Raw genomic sequence first — 27239 nt, forward strand, 5'->3', positions numbered from 1 at the left:
CATCCCCTCACCCTTCGTCCAGTTGGATCACAGCACAAACATCCCAGGCTGAAGGCACAGGGGCTGGGACTCCTGGAGCTGTGAGAACTTTTTGCTCTTGAAATGGAGCCCAGCATTTCAGAGGCAGGAGCCTCACGTGTTATTTAGCATAGAAACAGACACAGGACCCAAAGCAATCATGACCACACTAATAATGAAACCGGCCATGACGCTTAACAAAAATCACAGATGTCAGGAGGATGCTAACGAGTACAAGCAGGGCATTAAAAAGTGTGCAGAGCTGGGATAGGTGGAGCCAGCACCATCAGGGTGCCCTTGGGTCACCCCCAGCCCTCCAGCACGCTGCTCCTGCAAGGGAACCAAGGCAGCTCCTCTCTGAGATGCTGGGAGTGCTGTGGAAGGTGAAGACAAATGTGTGCTTGCAGTGCATGTCCCAGCTCCTTCTGCTTTCCTCAGCCCGTGCCCAGGAGTCCCCAGGGATGCAGGTGTGACGATGGTGGTGCAGTTTATAAAGATGAGGAGGTCGTTTTTCCAAGCTCTGGGCGCTGCTGTCACGGCCACATGCTCCAGTGGCTGAATAAGTCATCGTGCTGGGGGTGGGGGTAGGTGGGAAACAAGCAGTGTGAGGGCACAGGGCTCGCTAGTTTGCTTCGTTGTCTGCAGACAGCAAGGACTCAACCCTGCATTGAGATGGGAACACTGGGAAGCTGGGCTGCAGGACAGCTGAGAGCCCCTCTGGGGGAGTAACCCAGCAGTGCTTGGGGTCTCTGTGTGCTTCCAAGAATGCCCCACCACGTGTGAAGCCAACTCAGGCACCTGCTGTCCGATGAGCCCCTCGGCTCCCTGCCACCCAATGGCTCCATGCTCTGAGTGCCAGCAGATTTGCCACCCCCTGGCTGAGCATCTCCAGGCTATGTGTGTCCCCTCGGGGCCCCTGCCGGGCTGGGCCAGCAGTATGCAAGGCAGGAAGGTCCCAGCCCAACCCACAAGCACTGCTTTCCTGTGCCAGGATGGAAGCGGTGATGGAAAGTGAAGCAGGTGGGACCGGGGAGGAAACAGACCTTCCGCTCCCATCCCATGGTGCAGATCCCTAAGGAAAAAGCAGGGGGGTGGAACCTGTGAAGCTCTGAGAGGCTCTTGGGGCTGCCTGCTCTGGGCGGTGTTGGTTCCGGCAGCGGTGCTGAGCGTCCGGCCGGCTTCCCGTGCCCACAGCCGGCTTCCTCTGAGCCCTGACTCACGTCCTTCCTCATCTCCTGTCATGTCTGCCCCACCTCCTCTCGATGTGTGCTCCTCCACCAGCACCCGCACCTCCACATCCCCTCATTGCCTCCATTGGGACATCCATAGAGCTGGCCAATGTGGGGTGGGCTCTTACCACGGTGCTGCCCGCTGCCACCGTCCTCGCTGTCCTCAGGAACATTGGGGTCCTTCTCTGGAAGGGGAAAACAGAGCAGAGAAGCCACAGGGAGAGCTGTGAGTGCAACAGAACAGTGCCAGGCCATTGCTAGCACTGCACCAAACCCGCAGGCTTGGGCTGCGGAGAGCATCCGACTGTCAGAATAATAAATTCCTGGCTTAATTGTGGAGAGTGGGAGGGAGGAAGTCGCGGATAATATTTTAAAACGTGTTGCATCCAAATATGAATTGTTGTTAACACTGGTAAAAACAAATCACTTATTATAGCCTCATAAATTTCAGCAGCACTTTGCCAAGTGCCCGATAGGAAGAGACGCTTTCCTGTTCAGCGCCTGCAGCCTGGGGAAAACGAGACAGAGAGGAGAAATGCCAGGGCAGAAACACATGGGAGGATGGTGAACAGAAAGCAGAAATCAGAGAGGAGAAAAAGGAACCCAGGCAGCCACCAGCACAGCTGTGCAGGATGGGGAAAGGGGGCAGAAAATAAAGAGAAGTGATACTGCTGGAAAGGTGAAGTGTGAGCTGGGGGGCTGTGGGGATGCGCTGGGGAATGGCGACTGTCAGAAACACGGGTCCATGTGCAAATAGGTTTAAATAAGACATAAGCCAGCCAGCACTGGGCACTCTGCTGATCCCACGTGGCTCAGAAGCAGCGCTTCCCTGTGGCACCTGGTGGGGATGTGGCCCCTCTGTCTCCCCCCACGCAGCTCTGATCAATGCAAACCGGGTCAGAGCTCCGCTGTGAGTCACAAATTGGATCCCATGTTGGAGGGTCACCGCCGCTGCTCCCCCATTAGATGGGAAGCGGCACCGAAGATCTTTTCTAAATAAATCAGACTTTATTGTAAAACTCGGCCACTGACGAGACAGAACCTCGTTAGCATTGATTTTTAAATAAATTATTGAAAGTGGCTTTGGCCTGCTCTTTGCATTTGTAAAGGAGGATGTAAATGCATCTGCACCGCCACTCTGCCTCCACCTTTCCCATGCACACTCCCCAACCCTCACATCTGGATTCCTTTAGGCTTTAACCAACAGCCCCCTGATCCACTCCTGGCATGGAGTCAGCCCCAATGAGCCCTGTGCCATGAAAGCCCCAAATCGAGCCCCCAGCGTGGGTGCTGCTGCTGCACCCCCATGGGATGGGACCATGTTTTGGGGAGCTGACATTGCAGCTCTGCTGGGTGTCCCCCACCTTCCATCCCATCTCTGCACATGCTTCCTCAGCCCTGGAGCTGAGCTGTCCTCAGGAATCCCCTTCCCCAGAGCCCTCTGTGCATCCACCCCACACATACACACAACTCTCCTTGGGAAGCTGGCAGCAGGAAAAGGCAAAGCGTGGTGGAAATACTTCTGCATTTCCATGAGCAACACCATACAAAGTCTGCCAACACTGTGGCGGTGGCATCGTGTCCTGCACAGGTTTTTTTTCCCCCATATTTGATGGGATGGGACAAGTCTCAAGCAGAAATGAAGCCACACAGCCCTCGTTGTTTGTATCACCCTCCTGGCAGCTGAGTGCTCTGCAGCTCAGAGGAGTCGGTGATGCATTCAGACCTCTGTGCCTCAGTTTCCCCTTCTTTCCACCTTGCCACGGTGATTACTGCTCTGTGCCATCTGCAAAAGGTGCTCAGAGGAAGCCTCCAGGCTATGCTCAGCCCCACAGCTGCTGCCCTGCGCTGGTGGGCTGCAAGGCAGTGATGGATGGAGGCTTGGAGGGGGGAAGGAAGGAGATTTGCCTGGGATGTCTCAGCAAAACGTGGTGAGGATGGATGGCCCTGGTGAAGGCGCAGAGCCTGGCATGCTGCTGAGCTGCATCTGCACAGATCTGAGTCTGTGCTCCAGCCACCATCCGTGCAGACTTTGCTCTGTGCATGCAGCGAAGGCGGCTGTGGGGATGCAACAAGTTCCCCTGCATGTGGCAGCCCTTCAGCCTCGTGCAGCCAGGTGCTCATCTGAATCCCATCCACAAAGGGAAACTGCTGCCTTTTCAGAACCTGGATGTTTGATTTTGGTCAATATCTCGATTTTATCACGGCAAATCAGAGGGAATGGCTGAAAAAAATGCATCTCCTGGGGTCTGCATCGCTTCTCACTATCCCACCTCCTTGTGCAGAGCACCACAGCCTCAGCCACACCATCCCTGGGGAATGCATTTACCAGGGCAGCCCATCCCTATGGGGCAGCCACCCTGGGGTCTGGGACCCCCCCGGCAGACCCCATCCCATCCCTGTGTGTGGCCATTGCACCGTGTGCCCCACTGCTGTGCCAGAGCAGCCTGGGCGTTGGGCACATTCTCAGAGGAGCTGTGTTTTAATGTAGCAATTTGATTCAATTTTCCACTCTATAAAATTACCCATCACTGCTCGTTGCTTCCTAACAGACACCTTCACTCTTAATTTAACAATCCTATCGAATTCTGCCAGGGAAATTGGAAAAATTTATCACCTGTGAAATTTTATTTTTCCTTGGTTGTATCTGTTTTTGTAAAACTTCATTAACGACGATGACTTGCTGAGGAAATTATCTCTTCATTTCCCCCCTTCCCTTTTTTTCCCTCTCTCTCTATCTCTCTATTGCACTCAGGACACGAGGGAGGGGGGTCGGGCCCAGAGGAGCCCCCAGCTTGGATGGGGACCCTCTCCCACATTTCTGGGGGGTGAGAGGTGCAATGGGGATGTACCTGGGGGGAGCGGATTGCTCCGACCCACTGTTTGCATTCTGTGCCTGGTTCCTCACTGCCTCATTCCTGCTCCTGCTCATCATCTCTGTGCTTTCACCCTCAAGGGGCTGAGCACTGGGAATTGGGGCAGAAATCCCCCTGCATTCCCCATGCCTTAGGGCAAGCAGAAGGGAGCCCAGGAAGGCTGCAGGAGGGTTAGGAAATGGCCATGGGATGTGGGCACCTTTCAAGGATCTTCTGCCCCTTGTCCCAAAAGCTGGAGTCTCCAAAGCCCTGGAATACAGGCGGGCATTTGAGTGCATTTAAAGGGCACAAATAACACCCACGGCAAATTTGCAGCTCTTGATGCACTCTGCATCTCAGAGCAGGGGCAACAGAAGGATCCGTACCCAGGTCAGCACAATGCAGGCTCATGCCAGGATCACCATCAGCCCCATTTGGAACAAATCTCACATCTGATATCTGCTCTGTAGCTGCTGCTGGCAGCCGTAGGGCGGCAAGGAGCTGGATGCAGCTGCCACAGCAGCAAGGGATGCTGAACCCCTTCGGGTTTCACATGCACCTGGAACTGCAGAGCAGAGGCTCCTGCTGAGTGCAGGAATCACTGCAGGTGAGGAAGAGAGAACTGCAGCCCAAAGAGCTGATGATGTAAGCGGAGAAGGAAAAGGTTGGGAAGGAAAGATGAAGGTAGACAGGAGCTGAGGCTGCCTGGGGTTGTGCTGGCAGCCCAGGAGCCCCTGCTCTGCTCCCTGCAGCTGCCTGGATGCCACTTGCCAAGCAGAGATTTCCTCCTTGTGCACCAGCATTTTTTTTTTTAATCGCTACAAATACAAAGAAACAAGAAGAAATAAGAATAAATAACCTATTTTGCATCTCTAAATGCAGACAGAGAGCAACCTTACCTTAGAGGGATGGGGGTACAGTGTTGGGCAGCACCAACCTCGGCACAGAGGCAGAGCAGCGCTATGTGTTTGGATCAGGCTCTGTTGACCCCCTGACCAAGCCCTAGGGCATGTTGCACTGTGATTTCTGCTGCACCAGTGAGAAATGTTGCAGATCATGTCACCCCTCTGCGGCCGTTTCTGTGCCAAGGAGATTGCTCCTGGCTTCTCTCACAGCAGCCACAGCCCTGCTGCCTCCAGGCCTCCTGTGCTGCTAGCGAGCAAGCGCTGGTCTTTAATGCAGTTATTTTATCATCTCTTGGAAGCCTAGTAATCATGTTACAGCCATGACTGCATGCCCAGAAGGGAGCATTTTCATCATCTAACTCTGATTCTCCAGGTAACACAGCCCAGTAGGAGCTGCCTCACTTGAATTTACAAAATCCCCATCTCGCCAGAGCAGAAGGGGTTTGCTCTTGTAGTCCATCAGCCAGTCTGAACAAAGAAACCGAGCTGCTCCTTTGAGTTATAGGCCTATTAAACTCAGCAGAGCCTGAGATGTTCATTCCCATCACGACGTGTTTGTTGGCCAAGGTCTCCTGCCATGTTTGCAGGGTTAAAGTTAGGGCACGGCTTGGGTTTTAACCTCATCATTTTGTTGCTTACCTGGAAAAACCTCATAGATGTCATCTTCTTCCATCCCGTCATCTTGATTCAGGGTAGTGTTGTGAGATGCTGTGGTCATGGAGTCAGAACTCCCCACGTCATTGTAGAGCTCTTCCTCCTCCTCATCGTATGGGATAGTGAGGGAGCTCAGATCTGCTGGGAGAGAGCAAAGACGGTGGAGAAGAGCAGACTTTGCCCAGCTGCAGGCTGGAATTTGCAGTGAGCTGAAATCAAGCAAGAAAGATTGAGCTGCTGTACTTGGTGCTCACTGTGCACCTTGCAGAGAGGGCTCTGTCCCCTCACTGACTGCACAGCTTAGCAGCAGAGGTGGAGAAAGGAGGGCTCCTCATCCTCCTCTGAGCTCTGCTGTGACCCCAGCAGGGCCTTGGGGATAAACAGGATCCTGCAGGGACTTGGCTTAAGGGCTGCAGGGATTTGCCCCAGTGATTGGGGTTGGCTTGGGCCAAGCTATCAGACTCACCCTTCAGGAGGAACTGGATCTGATCCACCCAATCTTCAGCCTCTGCTGGACTTGGGGCTGTGAACTGGAGAGAGGTTCACCTGTTACCATGCTGTTTCTTGAATGCACGAAGAGGAGGAAGATTTGGAACTAAAATAAGGGATTGAGTGCTTGGATCTGCTATTGTCTGTCCTGGGGGCTGTGGGGAAGCCATTTCACTTCTTTATCTCCCTATTCCAAACAGGGAAGCAGAAGCAGAGCAAAGCTAGACTATCCCAAAGGAAGGCTGTCAAGCCTAATTCATTACAAGAATTCAGATGAAAACCACAATCCCTATTGAATATACAGCACTGACTGTGAACCGAGGCTCTAGATTCCAAAGTCTCCCTGAATCTCTGGGAGGAGCTGTGCATTGGACCACGTTTTTCATTGCACCAGGCTCAACAGATGGGAAGTTTAAATTCAGCAAGTCTCTGAAGTGCTTATTTAAAAACAGGCTTTTCCAAACCCAGTGTTCTCATTGAACCCTTCTGCCCTTCGAGCACAAAGAGAGCCCAGGGTCACCTGCAGGTCCATGTGGAGGTGACTGGATGAGATGGAGAAGCACCAGCACCTTCTGCAGAGCTTGTTATTATTATTATCATGGTTCTTTTTGAACTCAGGCCATCCTATGATTCTTGTTTTGTTGAACTGGAGACTGACGTTTGCAGGTTCACAGCCTCCCCAACCCTGCAGGTCCACCCAGTGCCTTGGGTCTGGCACCACGAGCTCCCAAGCTGCGATCAAACAACACCAAGGCTCCTCTTCTTCCCCCAGCTCCTACCTCATAGGTGCGTTTCCCAGGGCAGACTAATTCAAAACAGCATCTTCTGCGTGAGTCTTTGCGGAGATGGAAAGCCAGCCGGGCGCTATAATGCTCAATGGAGAAGGTGCCTTTAGGTTGCTTGCCTGGGAGAAGAGAAAACCCTCGTCAGTGGGGCAGATGTTTGTTGCCCACGCTGGGAAACTGAGCTCTATCATGTAGCACTGGGAGCAAATCTAAGCATCCTTCCCCCCCCCCTGGAAATCTAAAGAGAACATTATAAAATCTTCATAAAGACACAGTAAAGAGGATGCAATTTTAAGCCTCCGGAGACGGCGAGCCGCCACTGAAAGGTTGCCAGGGTCACAGGGTTGTATGAGATGAGCTGCTTGTAATGAAGCAGAGACCACTGTGTACTTGGGGAAATATGATAGCAACGACTCTTGTGCTGGTAAGGAATTAGTGGGTCGGTGTGCAGGAAGAAATGCTTAGTGGGGCCTGGGAGGATTGGCCTATGGATGCTGTAGATGCACACACACGGCCCCAGCAGCCAGGCTGGAGAGAGAGAACATCACTGCCATCGTTTGAGGCACGTTTATTTACCCCAGCTGGATAGCCAGCTCATTATTTCCTTATGAATCTTCTTGAGTAAGTGTGGGAGTGTGATTCGGGCAGCTGCCCTTAACTTTTTTATTTGGATGAAGCCCAGCCCTGTGAAAAACATTCAGTCCATCAGGAAGAGGTTTGCTTTACTCTGTTGCCTTCTGGAGACCGTTTGGGAGCTGACAGCTGTCCATCTCCCACCAGAACAATGCTGTGTCAGCTCTTGCATTCGAGCTCATCTGCAACCCTTTGCAAACAGCACCCAGCATCCTCAAAGGAGGTGGAAAAAGGCAGAGAAGATTCAGCTCCATCCCCATAAGCTGCTGGAGTTTGATGCAGAGTGGCCATTGCAAACCAAGGATGTATGTGTGTATTTTGCAAGCAGTTAACAGGCCACGATGCTGGATGGGTGGAACAGAGGAAGGCAGGCCATATATCTCATTGTGCTGGAGATATTAGCTGTCTGTTTGTATGTACCTGATGGAGCACGACTGCAAAATATTTATACACACTGACGTGTGGGTTATATACGGCCACTTAGGGGGCTGAAGCCCAGCTGATGGCTAATGGAAAGCTTGGTGTGTCACTTTATTTACATGCAGCTCAAGTCTTTCTCTTGTCTTGCTCCCTTCCTACAAAGACGTTGGGGGACTGGAAATAAAAAAGCAAGCTGAGATACACTTTTCTACAAGAGCCTGTATGTTTTTTCTTGATAGGGAGTTACAGCCATCCTCTTCTTTGTCTTATGCAGAAGAAAAGAAAGTGGGGGTTCAGCAGGAGGAAGCTGAGATGACATCCAGGTCCCTTCAGTGCTTTTGGAAACTGCAGCCCACATCTTGGTTTTATCAGAGATGAACACTGAGGGCACGTTTGCTCCTTTTTACACTAATTGCCTCATTTGCCTTTGGGATCGAGTGCCCCGGGGGGCTCCTGGGGACCACATGCCCTCAAAGCCACCCTTTCCCAAAGGAGGACGTTTCCAGGCACTGCTGTGCTCTGAATGAATGTCTGAATCCAGGTTTCTTCAGCCAAATCAATTCCTGAAACTCCATCAGCTGCAGGGAAGGAAATGGACCACAGCCTGTGCTCTTTTCTTGCCAGGTATCGGCCTGCCCTGTGGTCGAAGCTCTCATATCCCCTTTCCCAGCCTTATCCACACCTTCAGCCACTGCCCACAGTTTGGGGAATGGAGGCGGGTGCCTCATCACTTACTTTTCTCATTGGCATAGTAGTAAAAGGTCTTTCTGTGGAGGACACACCACCTCTTCTGCCACTCCGACCCGAAAAAGCTGTGGTCTAGAAGGGAAAAACACAACACAGGAATAAACACATTCATTGCTGTTCTTCTGCTGAACAAGGATCTCACACAAATGGGGTGGGAAAAGATTTCTGTTTCCCAACAAAATTCAGGCAAGCAAGTTTAGGTGCAAAACCTCAACTAAAGCAAGGAGAGCAAGGCAGACTTAGCAGGAAAGAACACAGCTTTAGGTGAAACATTGCTAATTGAGCTTCAGGGTCTTTTTCTCTGTAATTGGAGCAAGCTACTGCATGCACAGGACCAGTGACACAGCTCAACTTATGAGCACAAGGAAGAAAGGGGTTGTTCTCACCCCATCCCACCTGTCATGCAGCAAACAGATCAAGCCGAAATCTGGGGAAATAATTTGTGTCTTTCACAAGAGTCACTAAAATCAAGATAAACCTGAGGCTGCCTCACTTCTCTCAGCTCGTTAACGTGTGTGATGCTACGAACCAGCTTCTCTTCAGCAGGGCTTTATCCTCATTAGGTATGGCTGGTTAGGATGGCACGTTTTGCCTCAGAGGACGAAGCCTCTGCTTAATCCAGATTCTGGGTTTTAATCTTTGTGCAGCTTGAGGATCTACGGAGGAGCATAAAGAAGGGCTGTGCTCTCCCTTTGCATCTGGTACATTAAGAAAGGTCTGAATGTCTGCTTGTGGCTCCTGAAGCCGCTGCAAATAAAGAGATATTTTCCTGCTTGTTCTTCATCTGACATTTTTTGCATTCTTGGTGATGACCTGAGCGTGCTGAGCTCTTCAGGATGGCTGTGAACCACAGCAGCTCATCCACCCAAAGCCTTCCCCCACCATCTCACTCACCACCTTCCTTCACCTCATCAGACAGAACAAAAGCCAGCCCAAATGGAGCCCCCCCAGCCTTGATGCACTCCTCAGGCCTCACCTCTGGATCTCTTCTCCAGATATCCTTGCTTCAGAATATTTCCTGTGTCTTCAACAGGCCTCGTTGTGATTTCCTCCATTCCTGCAAGCATCAAAGCAAAGCCTGGTCATTTCCAGTCCATGCCATGCAACCCATGTGCACACAGAGAGGAACAGATCCCTCCAAGACCTTCCAACTGTGCACACCCTTAGTAGATAGCACACTGCCCATAGGGGTCCTCCAAAGAGGCAGCTTGCCCACCTCAGTGCACCCTGCAAGCTTCATCCCTCCTCTCTCCGAGGGACTCACATTGATGGCACACATTACAAGTGGGTTTGGGGCTCAGCCCTCTGCCCAGGACACAGGTGGACAGGGAGCTGAGAGCAGGAGGGAAATCCAGACCTTCATACAAATACTCTTATGTTTCTCACAAGGAAAACAAACACGGGTGTCGAAAAGGACCTAAATTCTCTCTCAGGGCTGCATTAAGAAGCAGGAGGTTGTTCCTAAGGTGGCAGTGCAGAATAACAGCACTTGCCACGTCCCCAAATTGGACCTTGGTGACCAACCCCAAAGGGCCCCACAGAGGTGCCAGCAGGGCCTGATATCACCTGCAGTGTCCCCAGGTGCTGGGCTGGCATCCCTCCATCAAGGTGGGGAAAAGCAGCCATGCAGGGAGCAAACCTTCCCAGCCTTTTCCATACAGCAGCATGATGCTCCCGACTGGCAGAAAAAGCACATTTCCTTCTCCAACCCGAGCCTCGACCCCTTCAGCTAATGCAAATCTGAATGTCATTTTATGGGACATTTATAATTATGAAAATGGGACGGTGCTGCCGGGTGCACAGGGAGACCCTGCGAGTATGAATATTACATTAATGTGCCCAACGCCAGCTCGCCGATCCCGCTGGCAGGAGCATAAAAAATGCTTGAGTGAAACTTTTATTTAGACGTTAAGATTCCAGGCCCCAGCGGGGTGACAGAGGCAGCCCTGGCGAGATCCCATCAGCGCGAGAGCTCGAATTGAATTACCCAGGGGGGGAAAGCAGGAGCTGCCAGTGCTGCTTCGCTTGTTTAATTTCATTTACTTTCAGTACATTATCAGCATGCGGCTTCCCTCTGCCCCCGCTCCCCAAGACTGAAAGAAATCGCCGCCTGCTCGTCGTGCTGCAGCCCCACAGCCCTGCCCTGCTTTGAGCTGGGATTTTGCTGGTGGGCAGATCCCAAGTATTGGTGCCCCAGGTTTGGGAGCTGGCGGCCCTCTAAATGCAGCTTGGCTTTGCTCAGCATCTCAGCAGCATCGTCCCAAAACTCTGCCAGGATCCAGCAAAAGACACGGCGCTGCTGCTTCCCAACAGGAGAATCAGAGCAAACGGAGGCACTCTCCTTCTTAAATACTCAGTGGCTGCTCAGACAAGCAAATACAATTAGGGAGGGCTTGCGAGGGCTGATTAGATTGCACGAGGCTCTGGCAATGTGAAGTTGTACAGAACATGACACGAACAGCACAGCCTCTCTGATGCAGCCCTGGCAGTGCAGAGCCAGGAGGATTAAATCTAGGGGAGGTGGGAGCCGTGGGGGTGTCCCTGTCCCTCCCTGCACCCCCAGCTGCCCCATAATAGCAATCCAGATGGCTTCTGCTAGCAACAAATGGCTGAATTAACCTGCAAAGATCATCCCTGGGGTTTTATGTCTTTAAACTGTCCTAATGGACACTTGGAAAGCCAGGGGGGGGCCAGGTGGGACTGCAGCCCTCTCAGACTGAGGGTCCATTTGCTTGGGTGGCCTCGTTAGATCCTCCACCTCAGGGCACACAGCTCATAGGTAAACCCGAGCTCACTGCCCCATCTCTTCCAACCACAAAGAGCCACCCACCATTTATCAAGACAGAGAGAAAAGAAAAAGCCTGAAATCCATCGCAGAGAACCAGCTGTGCCCTCCCTGACACACGGCCCCTCTTGGCAGCTCCTGCATTTCCGTGGGCACGAAGGTCCCTTCCATCTCTATTCCTTCCCCAGCCCACCCAGCCCAGCAGAAGGAGCAGAGGAACACTGGGATGCCCGCTGAGCATCGTGACCGTTCCAGCCCGTCCTCACCATGTCCTCAAAGCCCTCTGTGTTCCAGCACTCAGCCCTCTGCTCTCTGAGTCATGCACACCAGCTGCACCAAATGTCACAGCAGCTGCAGCCAAACCAGCCTGGGGGCTGCGCTCGTGCCCACACTGTCACATTAACTGAGCGTTCAAAGGGATGGAGCACGGAGGCTTGCAGCTAATTCCCAATCCTCTGGCTTATTCACCAAGCTCAGACGTGCCAAGAGCAGATTCTCCTCCAGGGGACTTCAATGGGAACACCCAAATACATTGCAAACCCAGAGTACAATCGGCTGTGATTTCCCAAAGCTCCCAGTGGTGGCTGCAGTCTTTTTTTTCCATTGGAGCTAATGAGGATAAAAAGAATCAGAAACAGACAAACAACCCCTCCTGTCGCCTTCAAAGAGAGCTGAAGGGTTTTGCAAGTCCCACCGGCGACTGAAGCCATGGCCAACAGGCCCATGATGGCCAGGGCTGAGTGGTGGTGTGCAGAGGTTTGGTCCATTGGGAATTTCAACCCTACAGAAGCGAGCATCATTTGTAAGGATGGGAATGAAACGAGCAACTGGTTCAAAGAAAATGGGGGATTAAATGATTGCCAGAAGTAGAGCTGGTGCCAGACGGATTCTCTTGTGTTGAGCAGGAAAATAAGAAAGCAGATGAAGAAAAAGGTAAGGGGTGGTGAAGAAGATCTAGTTGGGCTTCGGCTTGACTTCTCATAAGAGGCTTGTAGGCAAAGCTCAGAGTGTAGGCATCCACCCCAGGATAACTGCCAAGACTGAAAGGTAATCAGCAAGCAGGAGGCAGTCAGAAATCAATGGAAATAATCGAGAGGAAATGATGAATTGATGAAATGATGATGTCAGGAGGGGCTCCCGAGCTCAGCAGCCCCAAATTTCCCCAAGGAATCCCAGGGTTGCCCAGAGAGCTCCTCGGAAAGCTGAAATCCCAGTGCTTCCTTTGGACAGACCCCCACTGGGCGCTACTCAATGTCCTCTTGTAGCAGCAACACAGAGCAGTATTGAAGGCAAGAACCAACATTAAGCAGTCCCCAGCAGCTGTGGGGGCTTTGACAAGTGCTGACAGCCAGGAGTGAACACAAAATCCATGGAAGGGACTCAAGAAAACAGCACTTCTCACCTGAGGTTGAATGGTGCCCAATTAACGACGCTGTCCCTAAAGCTCTTATTGGATCACATCTAATGACCAAACAGAAATAAATAGAGGCGTACAGATGGACCGTTGTGAGGTGCCAAGTGAATGTTGGGTACACTGCTGTTTTTCCAGGGGAGTCCATGAATGTGGTTTGTATGATTGATAAGCAAACAAGAGAAGAGACGGGCGATGGCAGAGAGCTGACTGCAGGTCGGGCCCAGGAGGGTGGAAAAAACCTTCCAACTTCAGCAGTTGTTTTTTATTTGGTCTGGAAAATTCGACATCGAGTTTGAAGTCGAACCAACTTTGCCAAGGGAATAGAGGGGAAAAAGAAAAAAAAAAAGAAAAAAAAAAAGGGAATTCAAAGAGGAGGCAGAGAGCCTTTGGCCCAAAAGTTTCCTTCCAAATCGCTAAGTCTATAATTGCAAAATAAAAAACACTAAATCTCAATATCTATTTGCACAGCTCATTAGCCAAGGGCTTGCACTCAGCAAAGAGGGAGGGAAAAAAAAACCCCTCAGCACCAAGAGCATTTGGGGAGTTGCCATGGAAACCATCCCTTCGTAGGGCTCTGCAGCAGCAACTTGCAGATTTGCTCTCGGTTGGGTCTGTCCATCCACCCATCCATGGGCTTCACCAGGATGCAGTTTCTTAAAGTCCTTCAAAACACAAACAAACAAAAAACCCAACCCCAAACTCCCCCCCAACCACACGCGCAGAAAAATGCAGCATATTAGATACATAAATATATAACCTATGTAACTCATTCCCCTGTTATTTCTCTCCCCCAAACATAACATTATGTCAGACATTCGACCTGCTGTGCTACCGGGACAACATGATTTACAACGTGAAAAGGGAAAACCTAAATCATCACGTAATGAAAACATTAAAGTTAATGCATCACAAGTGAGGAATTTATTACCATTAACTCCAATAAACAGTTATAAACCACCCGTCCTTTCCTGTCCACGCACGGGGACGCGGGCGCAGGGACTTCATTAAGCTCAACTTTCTTTTCTTCCTCACCAGACCGCTCATGTGTGCCCCAATTGGCCACCATTTATTGTTAACTGGACTGCCTCATTTTCCGGGCACTGGAGAAGGTTTGAAGGCCTCATCCATTTCTTTCCACGGGTGGCTCGGCGCAGACAGATGGAATAGGAAAGTTCACGAGACGTGCAGCTCGATGAGTTTATTTAAACGCTGCTGAAATATATGCTTGACAAAAGCCAACTCTCGCCCCGGCTCTGTACGTCGTTACTCAAAGAGGCTGATGGATAAGTAATAACATATGGGCATGCTGTGTGGTTACACCGGATACCAGCTTACCTCAGGGTGCATTTGGCCAAATATTTGCTTCTCGCTGATGTTACCCCACCACCTTGGAAACCTAAACCCGTTATCCGAGGCTGTCCCAGGGCAATGGGGTTGGCTGTGCTCGGCATGCGACCGTCTGTCCCGCTCCTGTGCCCCGCAGTGCCTTTCAAGAGGGCTCCAGGGTTGCTGGGATGGGAGCTGCAGGGATGCAATAACACGTCGTCTGCTCGCTGCATCCCACCTCCATCCTGACTGCATTGCTGACACAAAAACACCGCTGGGTTCAACGGGAGCTGTGGAGATGATCCATGGCGCTCATGCCAATGAGAGAATCGTGGAATGGCTTGGGTTGGAAGGGATCTTAGAGCCCATCCTGCTGTGGGCTGTGTGCACCCCACCAGAGGAGGCTGGTTCCATCCAGCCTGGCCTTGGGCACCTCCAGGGATGGAGCATCCACAGCTTTTCTGGATCAGTGGCTCACCACCCTAAGTACAATCATGACATGAGGACAGTAGAATAGTGGTAGAAGAAGACTTCTAGCCAGGACGTGGTGCTCCTCCAGTGCACAAAATCCTGATCCCATGTTTGTCAGGGGACACCAGGAGCCCGCTGTGGGATGGGATGCGCTGGCTGAGCACAGAGCTGCACCCTATAGGTGACCACACACAGCTGGGGAGGATTTGGAGACGTTTCTCCTCTGTCTGCCCGTGTGCTGAGCTAAAATCAAAGCAGTGGAGCTCTACGTGTCGGGTTCAAGTCCAGAAATCCCTCTCACCTGGTGTCCCCAGCATGCAGGTGCTGCTATGAACCAACATAGGACAACTCCCTGCAGGCAGATGGGATTTTAGTGTGTACAGCCTCGCCAAGGCGGCACAAAGAGCAGGCAGACACCTGTTGGCTGCAGCCCATCTCGTGGCTTCAGCCTTTGACTCCTATCACAATTCCGTCCCACATCATCGTCAGCCTTGACACAAACGGTCCCTATAGATCACGGTGGAAAATGGAGAGGATTTAAGGAGAGAGGAGGGTTGGGGAAGAAAGAAAAAAAAAAAAAGAAGTCAAACGAACGACACGCAATTCTTCAAGCGGAAACAATGGCAATATGAAGATGTATAGGTGTCAGCCATTCTGTAGGAGGCAGGAGGCTGTGCTCCTTTACCTCTTACCGTGTCACTCTCGTGACCTCTACCATTTGAAATGCTTTGATTCCACCTTGCCCAGGGGATCTCTGAGCGCCGGGGAAGAGATGAGGAATGCCCGTGCCTGACCTCACCTCCACATTGTCTAACGACTGACGGCATAAATCAGTTTTTCCCCTCCGCAGACCCGAGTGTCAAGAAGCCATGTGAGAAGGCTGGAAATATTAAATGATTTCCCTGCGGGTTTTCATTGTTCCTTGGTTTCTCTCCTGTAACTGCAGGGCCGTGTTTCACACGAAGAACAACTTCTCCCCTGAGACCTCGCTGTGTGCACAGAGAGCAGAGGGGTGGGATAAGGGGGGGGGTCCTGCTCTGCCCATTCCAACCACACAGCCTCAATCTCCCACTTCCCTTTCATCTTTGGCCCAGCTCTACTTTTTCCCCCCCTCTCCCCCGTTTCCTACCTCGGAGTAATTGTTAGAAAAGTAAAATCAACAGGTCGTAAAATGATAAAAGCGCGTTCCCTGGCAAATCCCCCCCTTGGGCTCACTTCTCCTCTCGTTTTACACTGATAAAATGCCCCTGCCTTCCCTGGAGCCCTGTTGATTTACATCACGTACCTTGGATTACGAAAGAAACGTTGATTTTCTGATATCAACACAACATGAATCTAGACACACCCAGCCTAGCTCTGCTAGGAAAATAAATCAGGAGCAGAGCCAGCAACAGCTTATATACGAGTAATAGAGCTTCAACTACACCATACTGATACGGTAAGAGCAATCCAACCTCCTTAATGCAGATAGTTATATCCAAATAAAGGTGCTTTATGTCGGTATAAATTATTCCCTTCCCATTTAGGGATGCCTTTCTACAAAATGAATGTGCTGGAGCAGCTGCCAATCTGGAAGCAGTGGTGTTGTTCAGGAGGAGCAAACTCAAGCGAAGCTCACATCGCTGCCACTCCTCACCCATGGCTCCGCGGGGTCCCATCCTCATCCTCATCCTCATCCTCATCCTCATCCTCATCCTCATCCTCATCCTCATCCTCATCCTCATCCTCATCCTCATCCTCATCCTCATCCTCATCCCCAACTTCACTTCATCCTCATTCTCACCCTTACTCTCATCCTTACCCTCACCCTCACCATCCTTACCCTCATCCTCATCCCTCTCCTCACCTTCACCCTCATTCTCATCCTTATCCTTATCCTCATCCACACCCTCACCATTCTCACCCTCATCCTCACTCTCACCCTCATCCTCACCCTCACCCTCATCCTCACCCTCATCCTCATCCTCACCCTCACCCTCACCCTCACCCTCACCCTCACCCTCATCCTCATCCTCATCCTCACCCTCATCCTCATCCTCACCCTCACCCTCACCCTCATCCTCATCCTCATCCTCACCCTCATCCTCACCCTCACCCTCACCCTCACCCTCATCCTCACCCTCACCCTCACCCTCACCCTCATCCTCATCCTCACCCTCACCCTCATCCTCATCCTCACCCTCACCCTCACCCTCATCCTCATCCTCATCCTCATCCCCAGCTTCATTTCATTCTCATCCTCAATCTCACCCTTACTCTCATCCTCACCTTCATCCTCATCCTTACCCTCATTCTCACCCTTACTCTCATCCTTACCCTCACCCTCACCCTCACCATCCTCACCTTCATCCTCACCCTCACCCTCACCCTTACTCTCATCCTTGCCCTCATTCTCATCCTCACCCTCACCCTCATTTTCACTTTCACCCTTCCTCATCCTCATCCTCACCTTTATCCTCACCCTCCTGTTGCCCACTCTCCCATGGCTGAGAGATGGGGATGGGGACGCAGGGAGCGGCCACCAGTGAAGGCAGAGACAAACAGCAGAGCTTCCAGACGCATTTCAGATCGTACTTAACCTCAGCATTATTTCTGCACAAATGTGACTCAGCAAAGGCGGTTTATACTGACAGGAGGCTTTGTACCACATGCTTTTTGCAGCCCTGAGTGCCTTTCGCTGGCTGTTAGTATCTTGTCTATCCGCAGCCATAATTGGCTCCATGTGTGGGTGAGGAACGGGATGGGAAGTGGGGCTTGGAGGCAGGAGGCTGAGATCTATGGGGAAGGGGCTGGTGGCACTGATGGTCCCACCCCAGCAGCAAAAGATGCTTTGGGAGCCCTTACAAGAAGCAAACTCTGCCAAGGTGAAAACATAGGAGAAATTCCTGAGTGCCTCCTTGCTGTAGCTGGGTTGAGCTCCTGGCGTTAGCAGCACAGTGTGGGACAGCCCAGCAAATGCAGACATCGCAGCTAACGGCCCCAGCTCTCCTTTTCCAACTGGGGATGGAAACTGGCACCCCAGCCCTGACCCTCCTCCACGGCACCAGGCGCAGCTCAGCCCCTCGCGGGCAGCGTCTGGAGCTCGTTAGAGGATCTGCTTTGGGACAAAGATGTTTCCTTTTAAAACCTCTGGCTCCTGTGGTTGGGAACCTAAGTGATGAAAGCAGCATTCTGGGTGGTGGCAGTCCCAGAACCGGAGCCCTGCATGGGTTGATTGAACTCCAAGTGATTTAAATCACCAATTTTAACGACGATCTAAATCATCGAGCGAGACGTCTTGATTGAAATCATCCATTTTAATGTTGTTTTGCATTCATACTTTCTGATTCCCTTTCCTAAGGAGAGCTGGTAACCATTAAAGCGTGTTGATAAAAGTTAGCTTTTATGGCAGATTTAACATTTCTTTTAGCTAACCAGCAGAACTGCGCTATTTCTACGCAGAAATATGTCGGTCATTATGGAGCTTAACAAACATTTATTTGGGTACTTAAATTTTGTATTATGTCACAAAACGGTGATAGATGTGGTTTTTAAGAAGTGATTTTCAACTTTTACTCACAGCTTAATGCCAACCAGTATCTGCTTGGAGGGCGAAATTGAAATAAAAACGTACAGAATTGGAATTTCATTGGTAAAATAAATTTACTTTTAAATTGATGGGTTCCTAAGGACAAATATGTAAATCCCTGTAAGCAAAATATTCACACCGTATCTCGGTGTTGTCAGACCTGGTTTAGGACTACTGGGGGTCCCCTGGGTTTGGGGTTTTTGTTGAGTCTTCACTTGACTTTTAAAGCTTTATTTTTTGAGAAACAGCATTTTGATTTTAGACACAGCCACTGACATTCATTCTTTGGTAGCCCTGGCATGGATGCTGCAGTGCTGGCATGGCCCAGGGCAGCTTGGCTGGGATGGGATGATGGGATGATGGGACATTGGAATTATGAGATGATGGGACCATGGGTTGATGGGATGATGGGTTGATGGGACCATGGTATGAGGGGATGATGAAATATTGGGATGATGGGACCATGGGATGATGGGATGATGAGATATTGGGATGATGGGATGATGGGATGATGGGACCATGGGATTTTGGGATGATGGGTTGATGGGATGATGAGATGATGGGATGATGAGATATTGGGATGATGGGATGATGGGATGATGAGATATTGGGATGATGGGTTAATGGGACATTGGAATTATGAGATGATGGGACCATGGGTTGATGGGATGATGGGACAATGGGACTATGGGATGATGGGATGGTGGGTTGATGGGTTGATGGGATGATGGGACCATGGAATGATGGGATGATGAGATATTGGGATGATGGGATGATGGGTTGATGGGTTGATGGGATGATGGGATGATGAGATATTGGGATGATGGGATGATGGGATGATGAGATATTGGGATGATGGGATGATGGGATGATGAGATATTGGGATGATGGGATGATGGGATGATGAGATATTGGGATGATGGGATGATGGGTTGATGGGACAATGGGACCATGAGATGATGGGATGATGGGATGACGCAATGATGGGATGATGATGGGACCATGGGAAGATGAGAAGATAGGATGATGGGACAACAGGATGGTGGGAGGATGGAAGATGGGATGATGGGACAACAGGATGGTGGGGCGATGGAAGATGGGATGATGGGACGATGGGATGATGCAATGATGGAAACATGGGACCATGGGATGATGAGAGGTTGGGATGACTGGACAACAGGTTGATGGGACAAGGCTGGGATGGGACTGGGCTCCCAGGAGGATGCAGCTGCGGCAAGGATCCAGCAGCTGGGAGAGTAGGAGACCCCAGTACAGCTTGGGAAGCAGCAGCAGAGGCCCTTCCTCCATCCTCCCCAAAGAGGGAGAGCACAGCCCTGCAGGACTTGGTGCCAGGAAGAGGTTCATCGCAGCGAGCGCAACCCAGGATTTCACACCTCCTTTTTCTCAGTCCCAGCGACCAGCACTGCTATTACAGCAACCCAACAGTCCGCCTTCGCCTCCCCTTTGTGCTTCTCCCTCCTCAGCTCCTTCCGGGGCCTGGCACCCCGAGGTGAGGCTGATACACACACAGAGTCCTCCCTGTGCCCTCGACCCTCATCCTGCTTGCATCTGGGCACAGAGCCACGTGGGATTGGGAAACAAGGAAGCATCCCTGCGAACAGCGGCTCGCCAGGGATGTGGGAGGAGGCTCCGGTGTTGGGTGATAGGGGGCAATTAGATTAAAGTATCTTCCATTAGTGAAGAGTGAGAGTTTGCTAAGCGTGGTATCTGTTAGCCCAGAGTCATAACAAAGCCACAGATAAATGAAGTGCCAGTTACCTCCTTCAGGAAAGAAAAGAAAGGGGGAAAAGGAGCAAGCTGCTTCCTCTTGGAAAGGCTCTGGGCTCCTGAGACCCCTGCCTAAAACACAGCTGGAATTCGAGCCTCAGTAAAGCAACCCTGTGGGCCAAGTTCTAAAAAACTGGAATATTTCACCAAAAAAAATTAAGGATGTGTGTTAAAGGAAGACATCTGGGGAACAATAATGTCAGGACAAGACTTTAGAGAGAATGGAATTGAATTGCAACACGGCAGACGTGGGAGCTGGGCATCCTGAGACAGCTGAAGGGAGCTGGAGGGGCAGAATGTAGAGAACTTTCTGAAGGACATTGAAGGAGATCACTGGAAAGGGGATCCTGTCCCATGCAGAATGAATTAGACCACGCTGCTTCTCATCTTCCAACTAATTGGACTGAAATTTATAATGGGCCCATCTTGGCCCAGCTCAGCAGCTCGGCTTCCGCTCACACCCTGCTCCCTCCAGCTGCCCCTAAATCGTGGCCCCATCACAGAATCACATCTTCATCCCATGGCTTGGGTTGGAAAGGACCTGAAAGCTCACCCAGCTCCAGCAGCATCGTGTGCCTCCACACATGGAGAGCAGCAGAGGCATGGAATCATCACAGAATGGCCTGAGTTGAAAAGGACCGTAATGATCATTTAGTTTCAAACCCCCTGCTGTGTGCAGGGTCACCGACCGCCAGACCAGAGCCGCATCCTGGGTCAATATTTTGATACCATCAGATTCAGCATCACAGCCTTATCATTAGGAGACCACGCCAAGAGCAGGAGCTGTGGCTTTCAGCTTCGTTTTCCCACCTGAGCATTTAAATTGCACAGAGTTCCCCTAAGCCACAGTCCCACAGAGGGAACACTGCTGGGGTTTGCTATGCTGCTGCACCGGTGGGCATCGGGGATGCTGAAGATGTGGGGCAATTCTCTTCAGTGGGGCAAAACAGGGAGGAAATTCAGCTCTTCCCAAGCACCGGGGGGTTGGGGAACAGAAGGAGGGCTCAATGCTGAGCCAGTTCTGTGCTCCCTGAAGGCTCTGCAGCCCCTGGGCAGAGCTGAGAGTAGCAACACCAACTCTGCTCCCCTGCTGCCCGGAGAACCCGGGCGAGAAGCAGAGATGAAACTTGGCCACTGCTTTCCTTGTTCCAGATAAGAAAATCATTTGTCACCGCGGGGTAGAAAGGGGGGGGGGGGAGGGAAGGGGGTGTCGGGGGGTGGGCTTTTATCGGGGAAATGTCAGTCTGTCCACACGACCTGGAGAACAAATGTGTGTTTTATCACCCGCCCCACAAAACCCGCCGAACACCTGCAGCAGGCGTGCGGCCCGGCTGCTTTCGCCCCGCCGCCGCGGAGGGAGAAAGTCACAGTGATGGATTTGCCCATCTTAATTAATGTAAACAAACAAAAGAGGAACATCAAATAATGCCCTTGACAGCCTGAAAACGGAGCCGGGAGTGCAGAGAGAGCTTTATAAAAGGAGGCCTTTTGATGTGCGGGGCCGCGGGATCAAGGTTTGTAAATAGCAGCAGCTCCGTATCAGAGCTTATCCAAATATTTTCATTTCCCATCACAAGCTGAGAGCCAAGGGTTGATGTTTTGGACTCTTCAACTTTCAGCTTTCACCCCGCAGCCCCAGAGAGAGCGAGCGGAGGAGGGAGGCGGGGGGTCACCTCCTACGTGCTGCCCAGTGGGGACATGGGGATCCTCGGGGCAATGGCAGCACAGTGGGGATGCTGAGCCGCCTGCTGAGCCCTTGCTGGCCCTGTCCTCCTGCCAGACATGAGAGGAGGGAGGCTTCAAGAGCTGGGGGGGATGAGGCATCACCCAAAGATGTATAAACAGGATTAGCACGGCTGTGATGTGGGAAGTGATCCTCCCACGCTGCTCGGTACCCTGCACACCAGACACGTGTCCCCACATCCCCATTGGGCCAAGTGTGGGGCAGCCCCAGCACAGGGTCCCGGCTGTGGGGGGCAGAGAGGAGCATCCCTGCAGGGGGTGGGGGGTTGGGGTCAGGAGGAAACCCTTCTTTAATTCCAAGCAGAAAAATTAGGGAGAAAAGGAAGAGAAAAGAACGCTCCGTGTCATAAATATCCCGCGGATTCACATCTTGACATCCAGGGTTACAATTTGGGTCTTTAAAAACACATAGGATGAAAATCAAGTGCTTCCATCACCTTTTCTGGCATATTTACGGTCTCCGGGAAGGGCTGCCAGACGGAAACCCGACTTTGACTTATTCAAGCCCCGGCAAAGGTCAGAGCGGGGACGAGCAGGAGAGAAGAACCTCATCGCTGCAACGCAGGGGGGCACAACGCCGACCCCGGGGCGCTGCCCGGCAATGGGCCTGCATGGCTGGGGCGGGCAGGGAGGTGTCGTTGCGGGGTTCAGCCACAAGGCGGCAGCAGAGGCCCAGGATTGGAGCGGAGCCGTTCGGTCCCTGCGCGGTGCGCGGCCGGGAGGTGAGACGGAGCCGGCTGCGGCCCTCGGGGTGTTCATCATCAGCGGAGGGTTCTGTGCCAACCCCGCAGCGCCATACAAAGCTGAGAGGGGAGAGGGGCTTGCAGCTGGGCAGCTGCCCAAGCTCCGTGTCCCCCGTGCAGCCTGGGCAGTGCCTAACGTGCAGCGCCGTGCCCAGCATGCAGCAATGCTCAGCAAGCAATAGTGCCCAGCATGCAGCAATGCCCTGCATGCACCAGTGCCCAGCATGCAGCAGCGAGCCCAGCATGCAGCAATGCCCAACATGCAGCAATGCCCAACATACAGCAGTGCCTTGCAGACAGCAATGCCCTGCATGCAGCAGTGCCCAGGATGCACCAGTTAGCCCAGCATGCAGCAGTATGCCCAGAATGCAGCAATGCACCGTGCAGCTTAGTGCCCTGCCCACAGCAGCACCCAACATGTAGCAGTGAACCCAGCCTGCAGCAGTGAACCCAGCCTGCAGCAGTGCCCAGCATGCAGCAACGCCAAGCATACAGCAGTACACCCAGCAGGCTGTGCTGTGCCCAGGCTTTGCCATATTGGTGCCACCAGAACCTTCCTCACACCCTGCAGCGCCCAGGCATTGCTCAGCAGCTCCAGCCCTTCCTCTCCTCCATCTCTTCCCCTGCGCTTTTCTGCTAAAAAGTGCTGAGCACGGCACTGCCTTGCTGTAATTATTTATCCAAAGGTGGGAGATGAGAGGGAAGACGCTATGATTAAAAAAATTCTTGGTAAAAGGAGGTAAAATAAAATATCGATTGCCTCGGCTGTGTCCCACCGCTGGAAATGGGGGAAAGTGACAGGGCTGCATAAAGAATGCCAGCTCCAAAACCGAAGCTGCTTCTTATTACATCTCGGATGCCCACCAAGTGATAAATCCGGGACGTTATGGAGCAGGGGTTTATTATAAAAGGCACCAAATGTGGTTAATCAGATGTGGCCTTGCTACAAATCCAGGCTGGCTCGGGGGCTCAAAGCACGTGGGTGACATTCAGACCTCCAGCACCCCTCTGGGTAAAGGGTCTGAATTAGGGACGTGGCATGAAGCAGCTGAAACCCACACTGTGAAAATGGGGAAGAAAAGGCAAATTCGGAGCAGGTTCTGATCTCCTTTAATCCACAGCTCTCAATTCCTACCCAGCAGAGGGGAATATCATGGCTGGGCTCTGCAATTCCAATTCCCAGCGTAGAGACGAGGCTGAAATGTTTAGGCAAAGGTGAGAGAGACACTGAGACCCTGAAAACGTCTCTCATCAAATCAAAACACTGAGCTTAATGGCTCCGGCTACCTCGGAGACCAATAAAAGCCCCAAAACCGGTTATGAGGCTGTGATCTGAGGTTAGAGGAAAGCTGGCAGAGTGCTGACTGATTGGAGAGTTATTGGAAAGAAATAAAAAGGTTGCATTAAACCTAACGGAAGGTCACAGCGTGAGTGTATCTCATGCAAGGTGACTGCCCTCATTACACGTACCAAGGTCCCCCCCTGCACCGTAGGGATGCTGCTGCTGCTGCTTTCAGCTCTCTTTTGTGGAAGGGAGATTTATATAAAAGCAGTTCTTGTTATTTTTTGCAGTGGAAGGAAGGGTGCATTCATCAGAGCTGCTCTGCATCCCCCCACTTTTGGCCACTTCTCTTTGGGAGCACTGAGCAAAAAGGGCTCGCGTGACCTCATGTTGTCTCATGCAACCTCAAGTGCCACCACCCTGCGCTTCTCCCTTCACATCCCTGCATGTTCTCAGCTTTCCTTTTGCCCCTTGGCACAAAACGAACCATCCAAAGCAGCATTCCAGCCAACGGAGTTGAACTGGAAGCTCCTGACAGCAAAGTTGGGTCACGGAAAGCTTCATCATCTGCCCCGCAATCTATTAATCTGAAAACAAGATATATTAACTCTGTAAGCTCAGTCCTTCTGACCCCAGGAGAGCTGCCCTGTGGGGACCCAGCATCTTTTTCATCTTCCCAGCACAGAACTGCGTTGGGATGGGTTCAGCAACGCTGCAAACTTTCTCCTCCAAGGAAGGGAGGTGGTGTGCATTGCTGTGTCTCGGAAGACCCTCGTGGTACTGAGGGGAAGGAAAGGAACATCATGAAGAATTTGTAACCGTGCATGTAGAGATGACATTTATAGGGCTCTCAAATTGGAAACTGTACATTTTATTGCACTCTCTGTCAAAAAATGCAGTTCCATCAGAGGCTGGAACGACAAGGGAAACAACCAATCAATATCTGGGCCTCTAATATCTGGGCTGAAAAAAATCATTATCCTGTTACTTTTATTATGGCGTTATGTTTGAAATATGATAGTTAAAGGTTGTTTCCATTACCTAGCCAATTTTTAAGGGGTGTTTCCCTCCTCCTCCTCCCCCCCTCTGCCTCTGCTTCAGCTCCCTTTGGGCTGAAGCTCATAACAAGTCTCTCGAGAGGGGGGATACGTAACCCAGCTGCCCCCAGCCACGCAGTTTGGAGCCCCACAACCCATCTGGGACTTCAGCTGCTTCCAGAGGCACCGTGAGGGTGAAGGAAACCTGGAGCCAAGTGGGTGCCTGGTGCCAGGTGAGGCAGATCTCTGCCAGCACTGAAATGCTGAACCAAATCAGCTGGCTCCCTCGTGCAAGCCCTTAGCTCTCCAATCTGTCCCAGCTGCAGGAGGAAAGGAAAGAGCTTGCCCATCACCCTGTGGTCCTCCACCCAAAGAGTGAGCTTGCCCATGCACTGCAGTGCTCTTAGGGATGCATCTGGGCAAACTCACCCTCAACAGCTCACAGGGAGATGTCCTGCCTTAAACCTGCAGTTCTGTGTTGTTATTTTGTTTTTTTTCTTCTTCTTTTTCTCTCTCTGGGGTTGATTTGGAGAGAGAGAGAGGGTTGTATTTGCATTCTGGGTTTGTGTTTGGAGGATTATTGATGAAGTTTTGTATTACCCAGGCTAAAAGCCCTGTGCTGCTTCTCTCTTCCAGACTGTCTCCCTTCAGTCCCGCAGAGCACTAAGTGGGCCCTTAATGAACAAGAGAAAGGTTATCAGGACCTGTGTGAGGCTCAACCGTCTGCTGCAGTGAAAACCAGGAGACGCCACAGATAAGAGTTCAAAGCAAAGGAGCCACGGTGCAGAGCTGGATGCTGTTGGCTGCCGCCAGCCCTGCTGTGCCCAGGGAGCTGCTTCCCAGCAGCAGGCAGGAGGAGGAGGAGGACAGCAGCCTTCTTCCTCCAACCATTGACGTGCCAGGGCTGGGTGCTGGAGCCTGGAGCTGGTAGCCAAAGGGGCTTCCAGCTATGGGATGCTGCTGTTTACAAAGCATGCATGTATTTGTTGCCATCGTGCCACAGCAAGGTTGGCCACAGGGCTGCCAGAGCAGCAGGGATGGGAGCCTGGGAGCAGCATTTTCTGCTGGGGATGTGATGGAAGGATGCAGATTCTCCCAGTCTTGGTATCTGGAGACTCAGTGATGTGCATGGGCAGCACCTGCACCGTTTTGCTTCAGGCTTTAGCAGCTGAGGTGGGGGAAAAGAGCTTGCCAGAGCACTTGCACCAGGAAACAGCTCAGTGAGTGAGCAAAAAAGGCGTTGGAGGCCGTGCACCACAACCTCCAATGGGTGGCCCTGCAGAACGTATGTAGCACCAAACCCACGGGTGCAAAATGGAGCTCAGCAAAACCTGAAGCCAAAAGCTTCACAGAACGGAACCAAAAACACCAATGAGTCTCTGACTCCTTTGCTACAGGCAGCTTCCTCTTTCAGAGGTCCAAAGCGTGTTGTGGGTCTCATCCATCAGAGGGACATTTGCTGGCTCTATATACACTGCTGGTAGTGGCACAGGGGTGGTGTCTTTGTGACAAGGCATCTAGCTGCAAAAAGGAGCAAATCCTGGGAGGGTCTGCACGCTGCTGGGGGATTCTGGGCCATCACAGGCTCCTGACAAGCAATGAGCAGACATTTAGCCATTACCGAAAGCTGCAAGGAATAATTACTGCTAAGCAGGGAGGAGGGGAAAGGTTCCCAGAAAGCATCTTGTGCTTTAGCCTCCCTGGGCTGCAATAACCACCAGGGTTAGCCGACACCTGCTCGTTTCTTGCCTCTTTCTGAAGCAGCCATGCAATGTAGATCACCAAGCCAGTGATGCTGTGACAGAGCCATCCCCACAGCTGTCACCTCTCCCCACGGGCAGCTCAGAGCTACCTGTCCCCCCCCTATCCCCCTGCAATCCCAGCTCAGCCTCTCTAAGGAGCAGGATCACAGCACACAGCTCCCTCAGCGCCACGTTTCTGGCACGCTGGAGTTGTTTCAGTGGGACGCCCTGGAAGGTGCTAACCTTTAAAGGATTTGTGGTTGAAGAGCGGGGAGAGTTGGGAGAGACAGGGCAGGGAGCGAACGTGAAGAAAAGACAGATCAATCCCAACGATTCATCATGCCAAGAGCTGTCTAAATAATCAAAGGCATCAGCCAGGTTGATGTATAGCTGATGTCACCGAGAGAGACCCTTAACAAGGCAGCCAGTACAACAGCTGCTGGTCAGGGAGTGTCTTAGCACACGCCAGGCTGGGGCATGAGAACACAGCCCATCCATCACTGACCCACCTTAATGGCCAACCTTATTAGTAACCATTCGCTGGGGCTGACAGCCCGTGGCAGCACAGGAGCCACCCTCACACTCCCCAAAACGTGCAGCCCCCC

The 27239-nt window shown here is 51.8% G+C and overlaps 1 protein-coding gene across 3 annotated transcripts in view; it reads right to left on the reverse strand.

The window, feature by feature from the left end:
- Positions 1-27239, reverse strand: part of SKAP1 (src kinase associated phosphoprotein 1) — a 125636-nt gene that overhangs the window by 14221 nt on the left and 84176 nt on the right. For 2 of the 3 annotated variants that reach the window (XR_007373293.1, XM_048926558.1), the window contains exons 5-10: positions 9712-9792; positions 8724-8807; positions 6930-7054; positions 6128-6191; positions 5647-5799; positions 1376-1432 (exon numbers count right to left, since the gene is read on the reverse strand). Coding sequence is in view for 2 of the 3 variants with exons in the window: in XM_048926558.1 (XP_048782515.1) it covers positions 1376-1432; positions 5647-5799; positions 6128-6191; positions 6930-7054; positions 8724-8807; positions 9712-9792 (564 nt within the window). In the remaining variant the exon portion in view is untranslated. The remainder of the gene's footprint in view (positions 1-1375; positions 1433-5646; positions 5800-6127; positions 6192-6929; positions 7055-8723; positions 8808-9711; positions 9793-27239) is intronic. The other variant, XM_048926559.1, reaches the window with a different exon arrangement.

The sequence above is a fragment of the Lagopus muta genome, chromosome 25, assembly GCF_023343835.1.
Source record: "Lagopus muta isolate bLagMut1 chromosome 25, bLagMut1 primary, whole genome shotgun sequence".
Lineage (NCBI taxonomy): Eukaryota > Metazoa > Chordata > Aves > Galliformes > Phasianidae > Lagopus > Lagopus muta.